The following is a 20,000-nucleotide window of genomic DNA, read 5'->3' as shown; positions in this document are numbered from 1 at the left end:
CGCACCTAAATTTCCGAGAAAATCCACTGCACCGTGACTTGGCTGGAATTTAATTAGACTTATTATCTTGCACTGCACGCTCTCAGTCGGCAAATATTGTCATTTCAAAAAATATATTTCGGTCGCTTATGTAAGCAGAAAAAGTCATGACGTTATTTACGGACGCAACTACAATGCGGCGCAAAACGTTGTCACGCTACGTTCATTTGGCCTCATAACGTTATCCTTTTCTCTCAGGAGCTTTCTGCGACACACTTTTTGGTATAAAAGCTCAATTTATCACCAGAAAAGAGAAAGCAACGGTGCTTGCCCGTCGGGCAAGCTACGATAAGAAAACGCTAGCCCGACAAGTCATTCCACTAGCCCCGGGCTATCGGACAGCACTTTCGTCGCGCCCTGAAACAGGCTTAGAAAAATGCACTGTGTACCTATGTGTATGTTGTTGTTTATAGATATGCTACTGGTCGCACTACAGGGGTGGTGTTAGATGCTGGTGATGGGGTGTCTCATTCAGTACCTATCTATGAAGGCTTTGCCATGCCACATTCTATTATGAGGACAGATATTGCCGGCAGGTCAGATTCATGTTGAAGGAAAGAACCTGATTTGTACATAATGATATTTAAAGTTGAAGCTCACTGTGTATAGAAAGATTCAAATTAATGCAACAGCCTTAAGAAATCCAATCGGGTGGAGTTGTATTAGGGACTGAAAGAAATGTATATTTGAAGTGTGGGTTATAAGCGAAAGATAGATTGAAGTAATCCTCACATTGTCATCCCAACAAATTGACCTGCTCCCAAGTGAGTGGCTTTGTGGCTCAGTTGGTGGAGCATTGTGCTAGCATCGCAGAGGTTATGGGTTTGAATGCCATTGAAGCCACCTGACTTTTTCAGCTGTCTGTAAGAGACACAGTGGCGGATCCAGGGGAGGCCCCCCACCCCCTTATTTTTGGACCAAAGCCACCAAAACTATGAAAGGGCAAAAACAAAATGTTTGAGAGTGGGGCCCCCACCTTACCTCCAGGGCTGGATCCTCCACTGAGACAATTCCTCAAATTGATGAGTGCAAGGATCACTTCTATCTTTTGTGTGTTAGGGACTACTAAGGACATTCAGTTGGTGCTCGGAGTGCTCGTTATTTGACCTTGAGCAACTGCATGCAAACCCAACCAGTAAGCCATGCTGCCTTCTCCACAGATCTCTGGGGATGACAAATTATCTGTGCTTTTGTTTTACTTTTGTGGGGTTAAGGTTTTATTGGACAAACCTGCAGAATGCAAAGTGCTAGCTGATCATTTATTTTGTTGTGTTTGCTTAATTTACCAACAGAGATGTTACAGCTTTTCTCAGACTCCTTTTAAGGAAAGAAGGATTCAACTTTCATTCGTCTTCAGAACTGGAAATAGTGAGAAGCATCAAGGAGGTAATTACATGTGCTGTACATGCAACACTTACTGATATAATGTAATTTATGCATACCCAAAGTAATGTGTCCTCTCAGGCAGATTAGTGTGGATCTTAATAAAGCGAAGGATGTCCTTGCTCTTATCCAGGAAATTGGTTTAGCATAATCTTCTCCTTTCTTGATAGAGATCAGCTGCGCCAGTCTGCTGTGGTATTGCAAGCATTCCTTTCCCATACGGCCTGTTGACGTGAAAATAAGGGGTGTGAAAGTTCCTTGTTCAATGTCCAAAACCCTCCTTGAGTATAGGCGCTTCTTTTCGTTCTCGTGATTGCGGTATATTTGTTGGAGTTTCAGGTTCCTATATGAATCAGGGTGACAGACCCTCACATCAAAGAATGCTGCTCGTTGGTTCTCCCAGAACCCATGCACGTGGATATGTAATCTCGCATCTGGAGCTCGATTAGAACCCCTTCCTAGCTGTTCTCCCGAGATATCTTGAAGGACAGGCTTGATCTCAACATCACTACATACCATACTCAGGAGTTCGGCTTCTAAATCTCTCAGCTCATTGTGACGTTGGGTAACGAACCCACCTCGCTTGCATATCATTGCGTGGTCTACTGTAAAAATGTCGCCTTATACGCAGATGGAGGGGATATCATCAACCGGCCAATCATAGCGTAATTTGATTGCGTCACGGAACTCCCTCTTATTTAGGTTAAAACCCATTGATGAAGGGGGAGTACCATCAGCCAAATTGATGACCCTTTGTCCGCGGCAAGGTCAAGTGTTTGCTGGACTTTCTGTGGAGCTACCTCTCTGATGTGCCCTGCCCTGTCTTGAGCACCTTTGCTCTCTCACTCCTCAATGCCTGTTGAAGTGGCTTGACAAGAGAATCATCCGGTATCTGATGGGACTGAGCCATGATTTGTTGGACCAGCGGGGGTGGTAACTTTAAGAGAGGAGGATTGCTCGAAATTTGCTTCAAGACATGGGTTTGTTATGCCTAGCCCCCCTAGACGAACTGGCAGAGCTAGAATGTCCCTGTCTAGCCAACTGCACCTATGCTAGATGTAATTGCAGGGATAAGCACCCTAGATATGGCGTTCTCCAGCGGCTCTAATACATGTAGATCTTGAATATCTGGCAGCGTTCTCAAAAAATAAGTATGATTATTGTATGATTATTATTATTATTATCATCATCGTCATCATCATTATTATTATTATTATTATTATTATTATTATTATTATTATTATTTTTATTATTAATGAACTGTTTCTTAGCCGGCAAATGTTCCAGTGACCAAAGAAATCTGGAAATCTCCCTTCACTTCGGCGGAGAGGTAGAAAATAATTATTGTTACATCAAAGTTTAATGCTGAAGTGAATTCAGACTGAGCACAACAAAATCTTACAAGAGAGAGAAACATTTTAGAAAATTTTGCTGACATTTTGGTTTTCCCAATTTTTTGAAAGTGCATCAGGCATGGAAAACTAAATTGATATGTAAGCCACAATGTCACCTTGCATTCATGAATGAATCCGCAAAATATTCAACAAACGTACATTTCCTTTTTCAACTTTTACTGGAGTAATGCACATGTTTCGTGAGTGATATTTCATAATTTCCTCTTAACTGAATTGGTGGATCTTTTGTTTTAGATTTATTACATTATGAATCACCTAATGTAGAATTTTGAATTTCATTTCAGCGTGTTTGTTACCTGGCATTAGACCCACGGAAAGAGGTGAAAACACAGCATTGATAGATCTTAGGCTCATTATTACCACTTAAATCAACATTATATACAATTATTTTAAAATGAGTTTTTTGAACATAATACATGTATTATGATTTTTATAGTTCAGAAATGTATTTAAACTTCTACTCAACAGGAATCAATTGAAGGCGAAAGAATTCAGTATGTATTACCAGATGGAAGCATGTTGGAGGTAATGTTGGAAAAAGAAAAAGTGATAATGACTTTTTCGTTGTGAAATCAAGGTGATGCAGATACCAAACTAGCAAAATTAATAACAAACAACATTTTGCCATCCTCATAAAGCATTGTCAAGTTCAAAATGTCAGTGTCAATGGCCGTTTTTATACTAGAGACATAATCTGTCCAGGCAAATTATGCATCTCTTGTGTTAAGATGGGACAAACTATATAAGACACACAATCCGTCTGGATGAACTTGGGTGAACAATGATTTTGCTGTTCATTTGGTTGTGTATCTAGAATAAAGATGGGCCATAACATAATTAAGTGGATAATTTAAGCAATACTTGTCTATTATAGACACCTGAAAAATTCAGGTGACTTCAACAGGATTCGAACCTGCAACCTCTGCAATACTGGTACAATGCTCTACAAACTGAGCTATGAAGCCACTTTCATGTAGTTGGGAGCAGGTCAATGTAATGGTTTCATAAATTATGTGTTTCATGAAAGGACTTAATAAAGTAAATGTGTACGGTATGTTTAAATGTGGGTTGTAGATAAAATAGAGATGAAAGTGATCCTTTAAGCTGAGGGCTCTCCCAAGTCACTGGCAGCCATCTTTGCTGGGTATTGCAATGGACTTGAGAATTATGTAGCCAGCAAAAATTATTTGTGATATGATATAGATCTCAAATTTCTCTCTAGAATAAAATGTATCCTTAATATTATTAATGTGCATGTACTTACTGGTGAACCCTGTTGTGGAAGATCTAAAAACATTCATTTTGTGAATTTAGGTTGGCCCTGCACGTTTCAGAGCACCAGAACTGTTATTTAGACCTGATCTGGTTGGTGAAGAGTGTGAAGGAATCCATGAGGTTAGGACAATGATCTCTACTGAAACATAATTATATCTCTCTTTGACAATGCTCTAGTGATTATTAAATGTTGTAGGGATTTTCATAGGCTCTGTTTCCATCCAGTAACAGTGAACACTACAGATGCAAAAACCATGAAAAGTACATTTATATTACATTGGTTATTTATCTTTGCATAGGTACTAGCATTTGCTATTCAAAAATCAGATATGGATCTCAGACGAGTCCTTTATTCAAATATTGTGCTGTCTGGTGGTTCAACACTGTTCAAAGGTAATATCAGAGTTAATCTTTATTACGATTAATCTTTTGCACGCTTAATTGACAGAGGGGACATAGATTTTTACAGATTAGTAACCATTTTTTGCCATCTCTTACGTCTATGTACTATATTTATTAATTTTATGATAATTATGACTCTGTCCTGTTACTTTGGCAGGATTTGGTGATCGGCTGTTAAGTGAAGTAAAGAAACTTGCACCAAAAGATATCAAGATCAGGGTATGAGATTTTCATCATTCATGACAGGGAGTAGCATAGGCATTAATCAAGGGGAAACACTGTCAGAAATAAATTACATGTATTCTTAAAGATTTTAAAAGGGTAGCATTTTAGCATACAGAAATTGTCTCAGGAGGTTTATCTCTCAAGTATTTTTGTGTGGATGACAACATGATCAGCTGACTTCCCACATTTGTTTTGGGTCATTACAAATGTCTATTAATCAGAGTTGATTCAAGACATTTTTTATTATGATTCAAAAAAGTTATTTTTGGTTTTGAAATTATGTTTTACAGTTACTGTAGCTAATTGAGAGACTGAGAGCAGGGGATTGTGCGGTGGTGTCATAACCACTGCTTTCTTTCAATGTGAACTTAGACCTTTTTATTATTATTAATTTTCTTGTATTTGCGCAGTTGTAACCCAAAGTAAAAAAATTGATTCCTCTGGTTGTTTCTTCTTTCATCATCATCATCATCATCATCATCATCACCATCGTAATCTTCATCATCGATCAATGATAATATTATTAAGGGATGACAAGTGACTTCTAAAACCATTCATTTGCATGGATTTTCCTTTTATTAGATTTCTGCTCCTCAAGAAAGACTATACTCGACATGGATTGGGTAAGGTTATCCTGCTTACAATAACATTCGTATTGCCACTGTACTGCCCCTTGATTAAATCCGGCCTTGAGAATTTATGAAATCATTTTCGTGTAATTGAATGCTTTGTAGACCTGCTAACTTATTTACAAGAAACTTGCTCTGTATTTTGGACATTTATAGTCCAAAAATAGTAATAACGAATAATAATTGTTTAATATTAATATTTTCTTTCAGAGGCTCCATTTTAGCTTCCTTAGACACTTTTAAGAAGATGTGGGTCTCTAAAAAAGAGTATGACGATGAAGGGTCCAGAGCAATTCATCGCAAGACATTCTGACTTGTCTGATTCAACCTTCCAGTTGAAATTATCTACATCAGATGGATTGATTGGAAAAATCCAGTCAGTAGCTGTACATAGGACTGACATATTAGTACAAAATAATGCTTGTTCTTGATAAAGAGCCATTTGCATTATGAGGTCATTCTCAGAAATTATTGCGGATAAAGTATTTGTGTACAGAGCGGTCCTGAGATTATATGTAGCTGGGATCTCACTGATCCCATTCTTTTTGGGCTTACTGGTGTACACAAATGTCAGTCTGTTACTTCAGTAAATGGATGCCGTAGGCTGTAGACAGATGCTGTTGGCTTAAAGCTGTTATTAAAACAGCTATTAATAGTGAAAATAACAAGGTGTTTTGTTATTTTCATGATGTTTAAGCTGTAAGATTTCAGTGGCTTCTAAGGGGAAGATGTTACAGGAGCTTTGTTGTTTTCTTGCTGATGCTGTGCAAAAATCATTTTTTTGGAGACAGAAAAGGAAAGCAGCCTTTTGTTGATATTATCTGGGAAATGGACCAATTCCTGTCATAGGATCTGCCGCAAGGAAGCGTGTGATGGATTTGTTTATTTTACTAAATTTCTTCAACCACAGTGAAATATCAGGGGAAAAAAAGGCACAATTTATTTTGTGTTGTTGGGATCTATTGTAACTTGTTGTGGAAAAAATACAAAGATGTCAACATTTGATCACTACAAAACAAGGATATTTTATTGAAGACTTATTGAGATATCAGTTAAAGTCTCGTTGCTGGAAAAAAATGTTTTCTGCTTTCAAGACGAATTTTTCCATGTATAACAAGAATATTCTATGCGTTTTGGACCTTGAAATTTGCTTTTTATTTTCATCTACTCAAATAATGTTAAGCAAGTAACTCATTTGACCTAGGGGAAGTTGCTGTGAGGGGAATGGTTCTTTTCCTAATTGTACATTGCTACTTGCTATGTTTTCCTTGTTTTGAAGAATTTTCGCATTGCAAAGCAGTTCAGTAACTGCTGTTTTCAAAGAAATTTGGCGGGGTCACTTTAAGTAAAGAAGCTGCATTGACTAAAAGGCCTTACCATCATACAGTGAGTAGTGCTATTTTCTCTCGCTTTTGGCCTTTTGATTTGAAAGTATTCAACCCTCATTAGTGTATTTGAAGTTAATCAACTTCCTTGTAATCTGTATTACTCCTTTTAGCTGTAGATTACGTGTGTAGACTTATTGTAGTTGTCTTTAAGCGTATTGTCCGTTGTGTTCTTTCTTCGCCTTTCTCCGTCACGATTAGCTATTTGCGGGGCAAGGTACTTTCTTTGGTAATAATAATAATAATAATAATAATAATAATAATAATAATAATAATAATAATAATAATAATAATAATAATAATAATAATAATAATAATAATAATAATAAGGGGCTGTGTCTTGATATTTCGCCACGTTTAGTGACTAGGAACCAGGTGTAAGTCCTTCTCCCCAACTTCAACAATTAAAGTCACAAATTGTCCTTAAATGCTCCTCCTCGAGTAAGGATAAACAGCTACATTTACCCTCGGCTAAAGTAACGCTGACCTTTACTCTTCCTTATTGATGGAAATAAGTAGCAAAGGCTCAGACACTTCGTGTTGGATGTCAAAATTGAGCGTGTATCTAATAATTAGGTGCATTTCTGGAAATTGGTGCTGGGAGGACCTGGCAACCATCTCAAGCGAAACTTAAATTATAACTACCGAAAACATTGAAAGAAGGTTTGAATAAAACAGGAAATACAAAAGGAGCCAGAGATGGGTAAAATTGAAGAAGGCTGAAATGGATTGCAACTGGAGCTTTTGACAAGTGTTTAGCCAAACAGTTTTTCAAAGTTTATCTCAGTTGTTTGTAACTTAAATTATGTACGGTATGGTAGACAGACATTTTGTGTCACGAAGCTTTTAGTTGTCTTGTTTAAAGTAATTTCTTGGTTAACGTAAAGTTGCATAGCGAATAGGGGTGGGTAATTGGTAAACATACACAGCATCAAATGCACTACCTTGACACAGCCCTTTTCAACAAAGACGCTGTTTTTTGGTCAGAATAGTGTTAAATAAGCCCTACAAAATCAAGATATTTATAGATTCAAGTTTAAAGAAAACGGTCATTTGTTTGCGAGCTGGACATTGGTCTTACGGTACTGGCTAGTAACAGTATTAACAGTCTGTTGTGCTTAGAGCGGTTTTCAATTGAGTGTCGAAAGTAATTAGCAAATTACTTTTTTGATTGGTTCAAAGTTCTCACGCCACTTTCTCAACCAATCAGAAGTGAAACCAAAACCAATGTGGCTCGCGCGTGCACATTTTCCCGCGCTATGTGTCGGCTACGTGTAATTACTTAGTTTTGATTGGTTTTCTGGATTGTCTCCGTCCTTTTTGATTAGCCAAAGTAATTACTTTGGGTTTGGTTTTACGATAGAGCGGTTTTCAAATGTAAACGCCTTTTACATGTTAAACGTTCATATCTCAGTAGTTTCTTGACCAGGTGGGTTGAGTTTTCGCTCCTTACGATCCTCCCTTTTCTTTAGCTTTGGCTATTCTTGAGGGCACCTTCGTTTATCAAAGCCCTTTATGGAAGTAAAGTTACTTAAACACTGTTAAGAGAGCAGATAACAGCAATAAAGTGTCCTTTAATGGTTGAATTTCACCTGACAAGGCATTATAACCTGGAGGCAGTCATAAAAGTAAACAAATGAATGAAGGGGTAGTTTCTAAAGAAACTGTGGTGCTGCGTCGGTGGGGAAGTAGTATACAAAAATTTGGTTTATCAACGGAGTTGATAATGTAAATTGACCACCGTACAGAGATTCTAAAAGCTGACGTTTCGAGCGTTAGCCCTTCGTCAGAGCGATTCGTATAAAAGTAAACAAGTTGGCTGATGTTGCATACAATGACAGTTCCGTGATCATTGTGCCATCACAATAGTGTGAAAAACTGATTTTCTTTCACTCTTTCGAAAGATTGTTTTTCTGTAATGTCTAAGTAATTATACTTCGAAGGAACGAACATCATGGTGACATTTCTAGTGCACGGATGTAAACTGACCTGTTACATTGTACCTGTAGATTACACTCTCCATTCACGTCCCACAACATCCAGACATTTTCAGTCGAAATGAACACAAGTTTAATTTCTGACGGTCGAGTGGGAAGGAATTGGTCAGAAATAGAATATTCTGTCGGCGCGATACAGAGGCACTTAGGTGGTTATGGGGTAGTTTAGGACTATTTCAAGGTTTGGCGGGATATTCCCGTCATTCTACGTCTGTCATTCTCGGTGCCAACTAGCTTTTGCGTAAGTTTAGTTTACGTTATTTTGGAGAGTAAGACTTGCACTCTTACTTAACAAAACGAAAAATATGGTAAGAGTACCCTTTCATCTGGATCTAATGCCGCTCTAAAGAATGGTTTTGTTTAGTTTTTCTTTTTGTCTGGCGCAACACGATTGCAAGGATTTATTTTCACAGTATCCTCGTTCTCGCCAACGCGTTAATTGTGATTTATTTAACAAATCCTCTAATGTGATTGGTTCAATTCCGGTAGCAGGCGGGATTTTCTCAACCGGCCTGCTCACAGTTCACTGTTTCCCCCATCCCATACTGCAATTCGTTTTGGGAGGTCTTTACATAAAAACAATACATTACATTTACTCTTGGGGCTGTATCATGCTTCTGTGAACTGGGTATCCATTGTTTTAATGCAAGTAACCCTCCAAAATGAACTAACTATATATTATGGGCCGGGATTGGTGAAAATAGCGAAATGGGCGATTAGCACGGGCCAGACCTCCTTACATGAGGCGAACTAAATAGAACGAATTGAGTTCATGATTAACACGGTCCATTTGTCTGCCTAGAACGTGTGAAGATCGAGTATGCGACAAATTTCGAACTGCTCATGAAACCATAGTCCCCCTCTAATAACTATGATGAGACGAAAATTTCATAATTTTGAAATTTTTAGGACAATGTGTATTTTGGCCTCGATATATACAGTCTGCAGTACTAGTTAGGTCGACCCAAACTACCATTCAATTCGTCTCATGTCAAGCTCGACGTTTGGCCCGGGCCTTACTTCTCAGACGGTCCGCGACCTAGACCGTCTGAGAATCAGGCTACACTGGCATTGATCCTGGGTGCTTCTTCGGGCTGTTTTGTATAAGTGATCTCAAAGTCCGAATTAAATTTCCCAAACCTAACTGGCACCAGCGCAGGCAATAAAAAAATTAAAATAGCAGAAAGCAAATTAAAAGGACTACTTATACGCTTCACTTAGCGTTCAGCAAGCCCTCGATTTTTCTTTTGTTCGATTTTTTATTTTATTATTTTCTTCATTGTAATCTTTTCTCGTATTGGTTAACATATGCAGCGCTAAGAACCAATGAAATGCTTTGTGCTATTCATGCTTTCTCGAATGAGCGGGAATTTGAAAGGCGTGTGCTTTCTTGACCTTTCTGGTTTTGCGGGAAACAAGCTAAAAGCTAAATCGATGGGGAAGTCTGTTTTCAGCTCCATGTGACTACAGAATCCATTGTATAAAGAGTGCATACGGAAAGTAAACGTTGACAAGCAATTGAAATGCCTGATGTACTGTGTGCATGGGGGATGTTGACATTTCCAGTCTGGGAGAGTCTGCTCTCACAAGTCACTTGAAATGGGAAGAAACATAGTTTAAGGAGCAACCGCACAAACACCTTAAAGACAAAATTTCTCGTGTTGTTGAAGAACAAAAAAGAAACATAGAGATCTCCTGTCGGGGAGGCATATCCCAATTTCGTTATTTTTGAACATCATTATACATTATTATACATTGAAATTTGCACTACATTGAGTCCTTGAGAAATGGGAAATGTGTCCTTGAAAGTTCTTGAAAAGTCCTTGACTTTTTGGTCCCAAAAAGTGCCCGAACCCTGCCTAGGGCTCGTGCTTTTTCAAACCAGCCCCTTGAAAGGTTCTTTCGGAAATGACACAATGCGTCTGCAGGGAATCCGAGACTTAATTTGTTGTTGATATCCGCTTAGATTTCAATAACATTCCTTTCGCCATCGTTCGCCGTTGTGTGCTCTCCATTGAAATTCAGACATGGTACAAAACTTTAAAAAGCTTGAGAAAACCATTCAGTGTATTCCTCATTAACTGGTATTATTGTATTCTCGTCCTCAGAGCCACTCGCTTTAACTTAACGTTACGAGTGATTCCGGGTTGCAAGGAAAATTCGATTTTTTTCCAGTGGCTAAGAAAACCTGAATGCGCACAAATAATTTAGTGATAAATTACTCCGCACTTCCCGTTCCAAAGGTAGGAATTTTTACGCGATCTTGACATTCTCGTCCCCAAAGATAAATAAAGCTTGCAAAAATGGCGCTGACCACTCCAAAAAAAGTAGTGCATCAGTTTCCCCGTAACCAAACCCAATGGGCAAAATACACAGGCAGTCTCGCTTCTGCACAGCGACTGCATACTAAATTTTTTAATTTCAGTAAAATTAGTGTTTCTTTCAAAGCTTCACCTTATCCGGCTTCAAAGTGCAGTCATTACAAAAGTTAAAGCAGGACTGTCACTCCCTCCATAAGAAAAACATAAGAGCATAAGCAAATACATTCTTGGCTATTCCGCATGCGCTAACGAGTCTCTGCAACCAGAGTCGCTTCCAGAGTGTCTCGTTTCTCCTACCACGAGACCAAAAGAAACAAAGAACTCTGGGAACGAGAATGGTATTATTGGTTGACGTTCCCTCTCGACGCGTTCAGAATAAGTTGGATTTTTATTTTGCTGATCTTTTTTCAATAATCACGTTCCGTGAAGAAAAATCTTTTTCCATCGCCGTCAGAAACCTTGTGGTTATAAGTTTTAATAACGACCCGGAGGGAAATTTTTCCATCATTTTTGGAAGCTGATTTGTACAGTATATTGTCAATGGAAGAAAGGCGAGCGAACTTCTTGGAGAAATTTTTAATCTCCAGGGAAAATGAAACGCCGGGCTCTGTGCGAACGCAGACACCTTCGCAGACATCTTGTTTCGAAGGAAGAAGCAAATAAAAACTGAGGGGATTGGGAGAATAATTATGGTAAACATTAGAAAGCTATAGAAGGTATTATTAAAAAAATAGATAATTGGATAATGCAATTCTAGAGTTTTGATTGGCTTAGCCATTATGGTATATGAGCTATTATACCACGCTCCACAAATATCAGTAACTGTACGCATCAGTTTTTCTTTTTTTACAAAATAAAGTAGGGAAGATTTATCCAGAATTTGTGGGCGTTTTCTGGGAGCAGCAACGTATTCTGGATTCATGAGAGGGTAGGAGGAATTCTCAAATTCACTCCTATTTCCCAGAATGCATCATAATTAGCCAGAATGCACTGCGCCATTCATGCACTTTTTACCAAAATGCATTGCATTTGAGTAGAACGCCGCCAAACACTCTAGAGATTGCCTAAGCACTTGGTCCCGTATATATTCGCTCAAACTACACATGATGTAAGAATGAAAACTCATAACAATTCCAAATCTAGATTAAGTCCCTCGCATATAAATCTCTTTGCGCACAGTTCTACATGCCACTAATGTTTCAGCGTTCAGAAACATAAAAGTCAACTTCCATACTTTCTTACCCCCATTTTCACAATTTTGCCAAATAATCGCCAAACTGCATTTAGCTTCCACCCATCAAACTTCCGAATATCGCAGGGAAGAATGACTTCGTTTCCAGTGGTGATTAAATTTTATGACTTTAATTCACATTTCGACTACCACGAGTAAAAATACCTTGTGCTTTACTAACTTCTAATATATTTTATACGAATATCGAGACTGAAATTTGCGAAATTTTAAGAATAAAATTTCAAAATGATCCCATTTTAAATTGTGACCAGTTGATGAAGAATAAACCCGAGGCTGAAACAACGATATAATTTTGTGCGTTGAAATTTGTAAATACCATACCATTATAAATTTTAAACTTAAACTTAGAAAATTATTTCTTTCTCTAAAAGAGTTGAAACAAAATCGAGTACTTTCGTTTCCATCACAGTGTTTCTGTGAGAAATGCATTTTTCTAAATTCCAGAGTTTTGAAGCAAGCAACCTTGGGCAATCTTCTCGTCGGTGTACGTTGGATCAGTGGCTTGATGTGATGGGTGTATTAGGCCAGTTTCGTATTCTAACGGTTGGACTGGATCTAGCATGAAATGGAAGCTAATGCGGGCAAAGTAATTTGCATTTGAAATGATTTGTTCGCATTAGCCTCCATTTCAAGCTAGATCCAGTCCAGTCGTGACAATTCGAAAAGTTGAGAAGAATGGTGTCGTCTGGCGTGACATCTTGACCTCGCTTATTGCAACGAAAAGCGACGGAGCACGTTCACAATGTAATGCGATACAGATCTAGACACCGAACACTTGTAATTGATCATATACCAATACATATTCTAAAACGGAAATGTCATTTAAGAATAATACAAGAATATTTTCAGCAGAAAATCGGCAGAAAAATAAGAATATTAATTCAGCTTAGGCCGGAAAAACAAGATTCTTATTTTTAAAAGAAAGTGTACATGAATCAGTAGAAACAAAATGTTCCGCAGCATTACTATATTTTAGAGAAGGTCTTTAGATACACTAGTAATAAAACAATTATTACACGCGCGCTTATTGGATATGAGGTGCTCATAGCCAACTCGGCGCTACGTGCATCGCTTGCTATCTATCATCTCATATCCAACGCGCGCTTGTGGACCAGTTCACGCTCTTGAGTGCATCGCGGGTAATCAGGGCAACATGGCGGGAAATAGCCCATTTCCGAGTTGCTGCATGCCTCAATTTCATAGCGAGTCCTGGTGCACAGCCATTCAAATGGAAATGAGTTGCGTATTCTTATGCAAATCAAACTCATTTCCCTTACAATAGTTGAGCACCAAGACTCACTTCGAAACCGAGGCAAACAGCAATTCGGAAATGGCCTATTCAAAGGTTTGTATGGAAATTCAAAGAAAAATTAACTGTACATGTTTTGTTAAAAAATAGATTATTTGATTCTGTTAATTGATTCCTTGATTGACATTTGATTACCTTAAGATTAGTAACATTATTTAGACCGGATAACTCGAAAAAAGTTCACTTTTTCTGGGACATTTTCCAACGGATCTATGCTAGCCTGTTTGTTCACCAACCTGTTTTTATATTTCTGCTAACCTGTAGTACCGAAGTTTGAGGACTGTTTAATCTACTGGATATCGTCACAGAAGTAAGTGATCGATGATATGAGATCTGTTGAAATTAAGCGCCGTAGTCCGTATTTTATTGTAGTTTATAGAAGCTGAAATTATGTAATATTTTCCTTTGTAGATCGAATAAAAAGACACTAAGAAAATTATACGATTTGAGTAATCCAGTGGATTATTAACCATTTCCCCCCGGAACAGTACATGAGTCTACTTTATAGACTTTCGCCTTCATAAACCAAACAAATGAGTGTAAGTTCACAACTGAAATAAACTGAACTTGGTATCTATTCTTTGGAATTCCTAAATATTGCGTTTTTGTCTCCATACATTCTCTGTAATTTTGAGCCTTTGGAATTACAGGAAATGTATGGGAGAAAAAATGTTTAACGAAATAGTTTCTACAATAGCCATTCTCCCTAGTTTTATTCTGCCGCATATTTGAGCGCATATCTTCTGTTTTGGAAAATAAATAAACCTAAAATTACGTATGATGAATACTCTTCATAGTTTTGAACTTCCACACAAATCTTTGAATTTCTCTCCATCTTGCCCTGATTACCCATGATGCACTTAAGAGCGTGAACTCGCATATTAGAAGTGACTAAAAAAACCGATCGAGGCGAGAACATACGCATTGTTGTGAAATTAACCCTAGTAGGTCCCCTAGCCCGGACGGGAGTAGCTGAATCATCACCGCTCCAGACGACACTCCAGACGAGGCTGCAGGAGAACGAGGTGTCACATTATAATTTAAATACACTATAATAGGGGATACATGAAGTACCTAGGGAAAGAGTAATGTCCAGTCTTTTTCAGTTCAAACTTATCACGCGGTCATATGGTTGCAACATGGCGGATTCGGCGGATTCTTTGTAGAAGACTTGGAGCGTTTCTCAACGGTGTTTCCCAGTTTCTTTTTGGGTTTTTTTCAATAATGGTGCGGCAACGAAAAGGCAGACCTCATTTAGATTCAATCAAAGATCACTCCAATAAGACAAAGTTCACGCGTCGCCGTGAAAACGAATCTTCTGTCACTTTATTCCTTCTCTTAGCAGCCGTTGTTGTTGGCTTCACTTTGTGTGGATTAGGAGCTTACAAACTCTGGAATTACAAACTTTCCGCACGTCTTTACACGCCACTCAACGCACCCTTAGTGATAAACAGGACTGAGAGTGATATGACCCGCTTTTGGGGGAGTTATCGCACAAATTTATACTTTGGAATGAGGTAGGTATTTTATGGATTATTTATACGTAGCAAGCAGGAAGGTGGGTCTCAATTATTTTTTATTGTTGAGTTCATACATTGCGGTTATTCAATAGACCTCTTTACAGTTGTGTGCTTACTTAACTAGCTTTAAATGAAAGTGAGGCTGGTGTTGACCTTGTTATGATACAGACCTCCCTCCTTTCATTTACATAAGAAAAGCAACAAGCTTTCTATCAAAACAAGGTCAACTCCACCCTCACTTTCATTCATAGGCCAGGTAACCAAGCACGCAACTGTAAAATGGACTATTTAAGTAGGCTGTTTGGTTATTCTTTTGAAAGAAAATAGACAGAAAAACAGTGAAGACAACCTATAACAGATACATGTGAAAAAAATCATTTTCACTGAGAGAAATCTTGATTGACAGCACAATTTATGAGGTGTGAAAAACATCTCCCTGTGATCTAGGATCCGGATCAAAACAGATATAACAAGGTGGAAAGAAAAAGCTTGGAAAAGGGAATGCAGTGTGGGCTAGAATCTTGACAAATTGATCATACTATACTTTGTATGAAGTAGGATCCTTCTAGGAGCTTATCATTAAAATTCTCCAGGGGATATAAACTGGAGGAATTTTGTGCTTATGTTGGAAAGGTGTTGGGGATGGAGTTTGTTAAATTTTTTTACAAGCTCTGTCTTTGTCACATTATGGTTATTCTTGAGGGCAACACTGTAAGAAGGTTTACTCACCAGATTGAGAAAAAACTTGGGCAGTGGATTGATGAACTTACTTCTGTATATATAATACCACAGTGTTTTTTAAATCTGTTTGTAAAATAATGTTAAAAAATGGATTGAGCTTGTATAAATGACGCCTTTTTTGTATCGAGTTTGATAAGATATGGACTATCCATTAATTTTGATTAATTTTTGTTGTCTCAACAGAACACGTAGTCCCCAGTCGCTCATGACAGGTTTGATGTGGTTCCCACACTTTGCACCTAATGGAGAAATGAATATTCGTCACACTTGTGAACAATCGGATGGGCTCCGCAAGTATGGCTGGCTCAAGCATGATGGCACCAACTTTGGATCACAAGAAATAGTTGATATGGATTTTGCATTGAATACAGACTTTGTAAAGAGAATGGGAGGAGACCATGGAGGGGACTGGACAGTGAGGATTTCAGGGAGGGAAATGGTAAGTGGGACTCAAAATTATCATTATTATGGGTAAATCATTTGATAAAATGAGGTGTCAAACCTAAACCAATGATATCATAGAATGGCCAAAAATATCAGAAAGATTTGAAAGATCATAGGGAAGGAAGTGTTGAATCAGCAATCAATTAGCCAATATCCAAAATACCATAATATTCTTTGTTTGTCCCTTCAAAATTTTGCGTAAGCATTTGTTTTTATTTTCTGTTGTGACTTGCAATGGTCCCAAGAGAAACTTGAAACAATGCTTATGAAAAAATTTGCAGGGACAAACAAAGATTATTATGGTTTTTTTTTATATAGAATAGCCCTTTTCACGGTTAGCTTTTCTCATTTGCATTACAATGTAATGTAACATGGATGCTTGGCAATTTCGGGTTAAAACTACAAAATAGCCCAAAATTGCCTCACATACATGCTAGATTATATTGTAATGCAAATGAGAAAAACTAACTGTGAAAAGGGCTATTGGCTAATAATGATCAAATCAACCAAAGTGTAAGAGCATCAGCAAATGCTAAAAGGTAGGAATAAACAATAGTGAATGTTATAACAAATAAGACTTAATTCCACTGTATCACAAAAGTGTACTTGGGGCTTGAATTCTCATTTGATTTCCCATGGGGTCATGTTTAATTTCAGAGTAATTTTTAGGAGGCAGTGTGGCCCAGTGGTTACGGCACTTGCCTTGAAATCTGACCACTCCTGATAGACAATGCACTGGGCTGCCTGTGGAAAGGTGATAAACTCATGGTGAAAATGGAAATTGTAGTAGTTTATTCTTGTGACCAATTGCAATATTGTATGGACAAATGGGCTGCTTTTCAGTCAGCTTAGGAGATGGGAGCCACTCAATGTTCTTGTGTTAGTAAAACAAATATTGACCTTTAAACTTCATCAAGATTTGAAAATTTTCCCTTGGTTTGGCTTTTCTCAGTATCAGTATAGTGGTTATTCATTTCATATAACTATAGAATTTCATATACAGTAACTATAGCATTTTCTTGCTAGGTATTGGCAATTTTCACTTACACTTTTAACTTACACTTGATCATATCAAGAAAGGGTAACATACAGAAACCAAGTCACAATATTACTATATTCTGGTTATCCGTTATATCCAATGATAATTTCTGGTAAGTCTACGCATGATTCAAACAACACCAGTGAAAAAGAGTCAATGAAGTGTGAATGAATCCTTAGTTTTCACCTCTGGTTAAATTGATTGATTGATTTCAACTTTTTACAAGGGTCCGATTACAAGATTCTGGTTGCAAAAAAAAAAAAAAAAGACTATGGCAGTTTAAACACCAGTGCATCATATCAAGAGAATTATATCCTTTGAGTTACTTTTCTTTCTATCGTGTTTTCCATATGCAGGGCAACCTAAACCAGGTGGTGTCATTAATGTTCTATGCTACTCATGAAGGACAAGTTCAAATGAAGCCTGCTGTAGAGAAGAACATGTTTACAGCACTGCAAGGCAATTCACCTGAATTAGGCTCATTCACACTGCATTTTTCACGCCCCTTGAAGATTATATATTCCTCCTTTTTGGCGGCTCATACTCCAAATGTGCATTCAGTTAAGGATGTTGTTATACGCAATATGGGACTAGCGAAGAAGCTAAAAGGGACTGAAAAATTGCAGTTAGTGCGGTTACCTGGGCGTGTAACTAGTCGTGACGAAGATGGGAGAGAATTGCCAACAAACTTATTTGTTCAGCATTGGACACTTCAGCTTCCTTTTGACGTAGAGATCGCATTTGAGTCTGGGAGTTTTCTTACAAGAGGAGACAGACTATTGGGTCCTGCATTTGAAAGTCTTAGAAACCACTACAGCGATCAGTTTGATAAGAAATTTGAAGAGAAGTTTACTTTGACCTCTGAAGGCTTCACCAACGAAGAAGTACGCTTTGCCCAAGCAGCTCTTAGCAACATGATCGGGGGAATCGGATATTTCTATGGAAGTTCAAAGGTGATTTCACGTTACTTCAAGAAGCCAGTAGATTACTGGAATAGCGCCTTGTACACTGCAGTGCCTTCACGCCCCTTTTTTCCTCGTGGATTTCTGTGGGATGAGGGATTTCATCAGCTACTCATCAGCCAATGGGATGAAAGCATCAGTAAGGACATCATCGGCCACTGGCTAGACTTGATAAATATAGAAGGTTGGATTCCAAGGGAACAAATTCTTGGCGACGAAGCTCGGACAAAAGTCCCATCCGATTTTGTTGTGCAACACAACGAAAACGCCAACCCGCCAACTCTGATTCTTCCTATCAAGTCCATGGTGGATAAGGGCGTCTTGGATGAAAGATACCTGCGCAAGATATTTCCTCGGTTAAAGGCTTGGTTTAACTGGTTTAATACCACACAGTTGGGAAAACTACCATCCACTTATAGGTGGCATGGGCGAGATGCCAAGACGGATAAGGAGTTGAATCCCAAGACACTGACCTCTGGTTTGGATGATTATCCACGCGCATCACACCCTTCGGATGATGAAAGACACGTGGATTTACGTTGCTGGATGTCATTTGCCGCTGGTTTGATGGCCGATATTGCTGAGGCTGTCAGTGAGAAATCTGATGCTTTGCTCTATAAGTCCACCAGTGACTATCTCTCTGACAACAAGCTGCTCGACAAGTATCATTGGTCGTCCAAGGCAGAATCATATAGTGATTATGGTAATCATACCAAGTTTGTAAAGCTTGTTCAACGTGCTATTCAACCCTCGCAACCAGGGAGTCCGAAGAAAACGGTTCGTATCGTGACTTCTAAACAAGGTCCATCTCTCAAGTTTGTGAATGCTCTCGGCTATGTCAGCCTGTTCCCCTTCCTGCTGCAAATCTTAGACCCTGCGTCTCCCAAGCTGGAAAAAGTCTTGAAGGATTTGAGAGATCCTGAACGACTTTGGAGCGAATATGGATTAAGATCTTTATCACAAAGTAACTCCATCTATAAGACATACAACACTGAGCACGATGCGCCTTATTGGAGAGGAGCTATCTGGATCAACATCAACTACTTAGCAGTTAGAGCTCTGAATTATTACGCTAGTTTTGCGGGGCCATATCAGAGCATGGCTAAAGAGATTTATACAGACTTACGCCTTAATTTAATTCGTAATATGTTGAGAGAGTACCAGAGAACGGGGTTTATATGGGAACAATACGATGACGTTACAGGACACGGCAAAGGGTCGCACCCATTTACGGGATGGTCCTCGCTTGTTGTTCTTATGATGTCAGAGCATTTTTAAAACTTTAAACGTCCGTCGCGTATAAAATTTATGAAAAGTAGATACCCTTGCTCTCCTTTTAGTCTGTTATTGCCTTTTCGCAAGCAAGTCTTCACTCCGAGCGTGACGTGAAAGGACACGGGAATCGAAGTGGGTAACATCCCATCGTTTCTCTTAGCCGGCCAGCCATGATCAGAGTGTCTTTGTTTAATAGTACGATATTACTTATATTCCTTCTTTCTGTTAGACATGAAGGGACACACTTTCACATAGAGACTCTTCGAATGTAATACTTCTGAGCGCCGCCATTTTTAGTACTATTGACGACTCATATATGAACTCCGGAAGGCCTAGAATCTGGGTCTTCAGGCCGTGCCGGCTAAGTAACACGATGGGATCTGGGAA

At 38.5% G+C, this 20,000-nt stretch overlaps 2 protein-coding genes across 2 annotated transcripts in view; both read left to right on the top strand.

The window, feature by feature from the left end:
• Positions 1-6,908, top strand: part of LOC138043217 (alpha-centractin) — a 19,757-nt gene extending 12,849 nt beyond the window's left edge. Inside the window, exons 9-17 of the mRNA XM_068889377.1 lie at positions 453-575; positions 1,332-1,425; positions 3,122-3,157; positions 3,306-3,362; positions 4,152-4,232; positions 4,412-4,505; positions 4,672-4,733; positions 5,322-5,362; positions 5,579-6,908. Of these exons, the coding sequence (XP_068745478.1) occupies positions 453-575; positions 1,332-1,425; positions 3,122-3,157; positions 3,306-3,362; positions 4,152-4,232; positions 4,412-4,505; positions 4,672-4,733; positions 5,322-5,362; positions 5,579-5,681 (691 nt within the window). The 3' untranslated portion in view covers positions 5,682-6,908. The remainder of the gene's footprint in view (positions 1-452; positions 576-1,331; positions 1,426-3,121; positions 3,158-3,305; positions 3,363-4,151; positions 4,233-4,411; positions 4,506-4,671; positions 4,734-5,321; positions 5,363-5,578) is intronic.
• Positions 6,909-14,746: 7,838 nt separating this feature from the next.
• LOC138043216 (mannosyl-oligosaccharide glucosidase-like) overlaps positions 14,747-20,000 on the top strand; it is a 5,835-nt gene continuing 581 nt past the window's right edge. Inside the window, exons 1-3 of the mRNA XM_068889375.1 lie at positions 14,747-15,149; positions 16,077-16,332; positions 17,733-20,000. The exon at positions 17,733-20,000 is cut by the window's right edge and continues 581 nt beyond it. Of these exons, the coding sequence (XP_068745476.1) occupies positions 14,761-15,149; positions 16,077-16,332; positions 17,733-19,616 (2,529 nt within the window). The 5' untranslated portion in view covers positions 14,747-14,760 and the 3' untranslated portion in view covers positions 19,617-20,000. The remainder of the gene's footprint in view (positions 15,150-16,076; positions 16,333-17,732) is intronic.

The sequence above is a fragment of the Montipora capricornis genome, chromosome 3 (genome assembly GCF_036669925.1).
Source record: "Montipora capricornis isolate CH-2021 chromosome 3, ASM3666992v2, whole genome shotgun sequence".
In the NCBI taxonomy this organism is placed as follows: Eukaryota; Metazoa; Cnidaria; class Anthozoa; order Scleractinia; family Acroporidae; genus Montipora; species Montipora capricornis.
The sequence above is the reverse complement of the archived record's forward strand: the minus strand, read 5'-3'. Positions and strand labels throughout refer to the sequence as shown.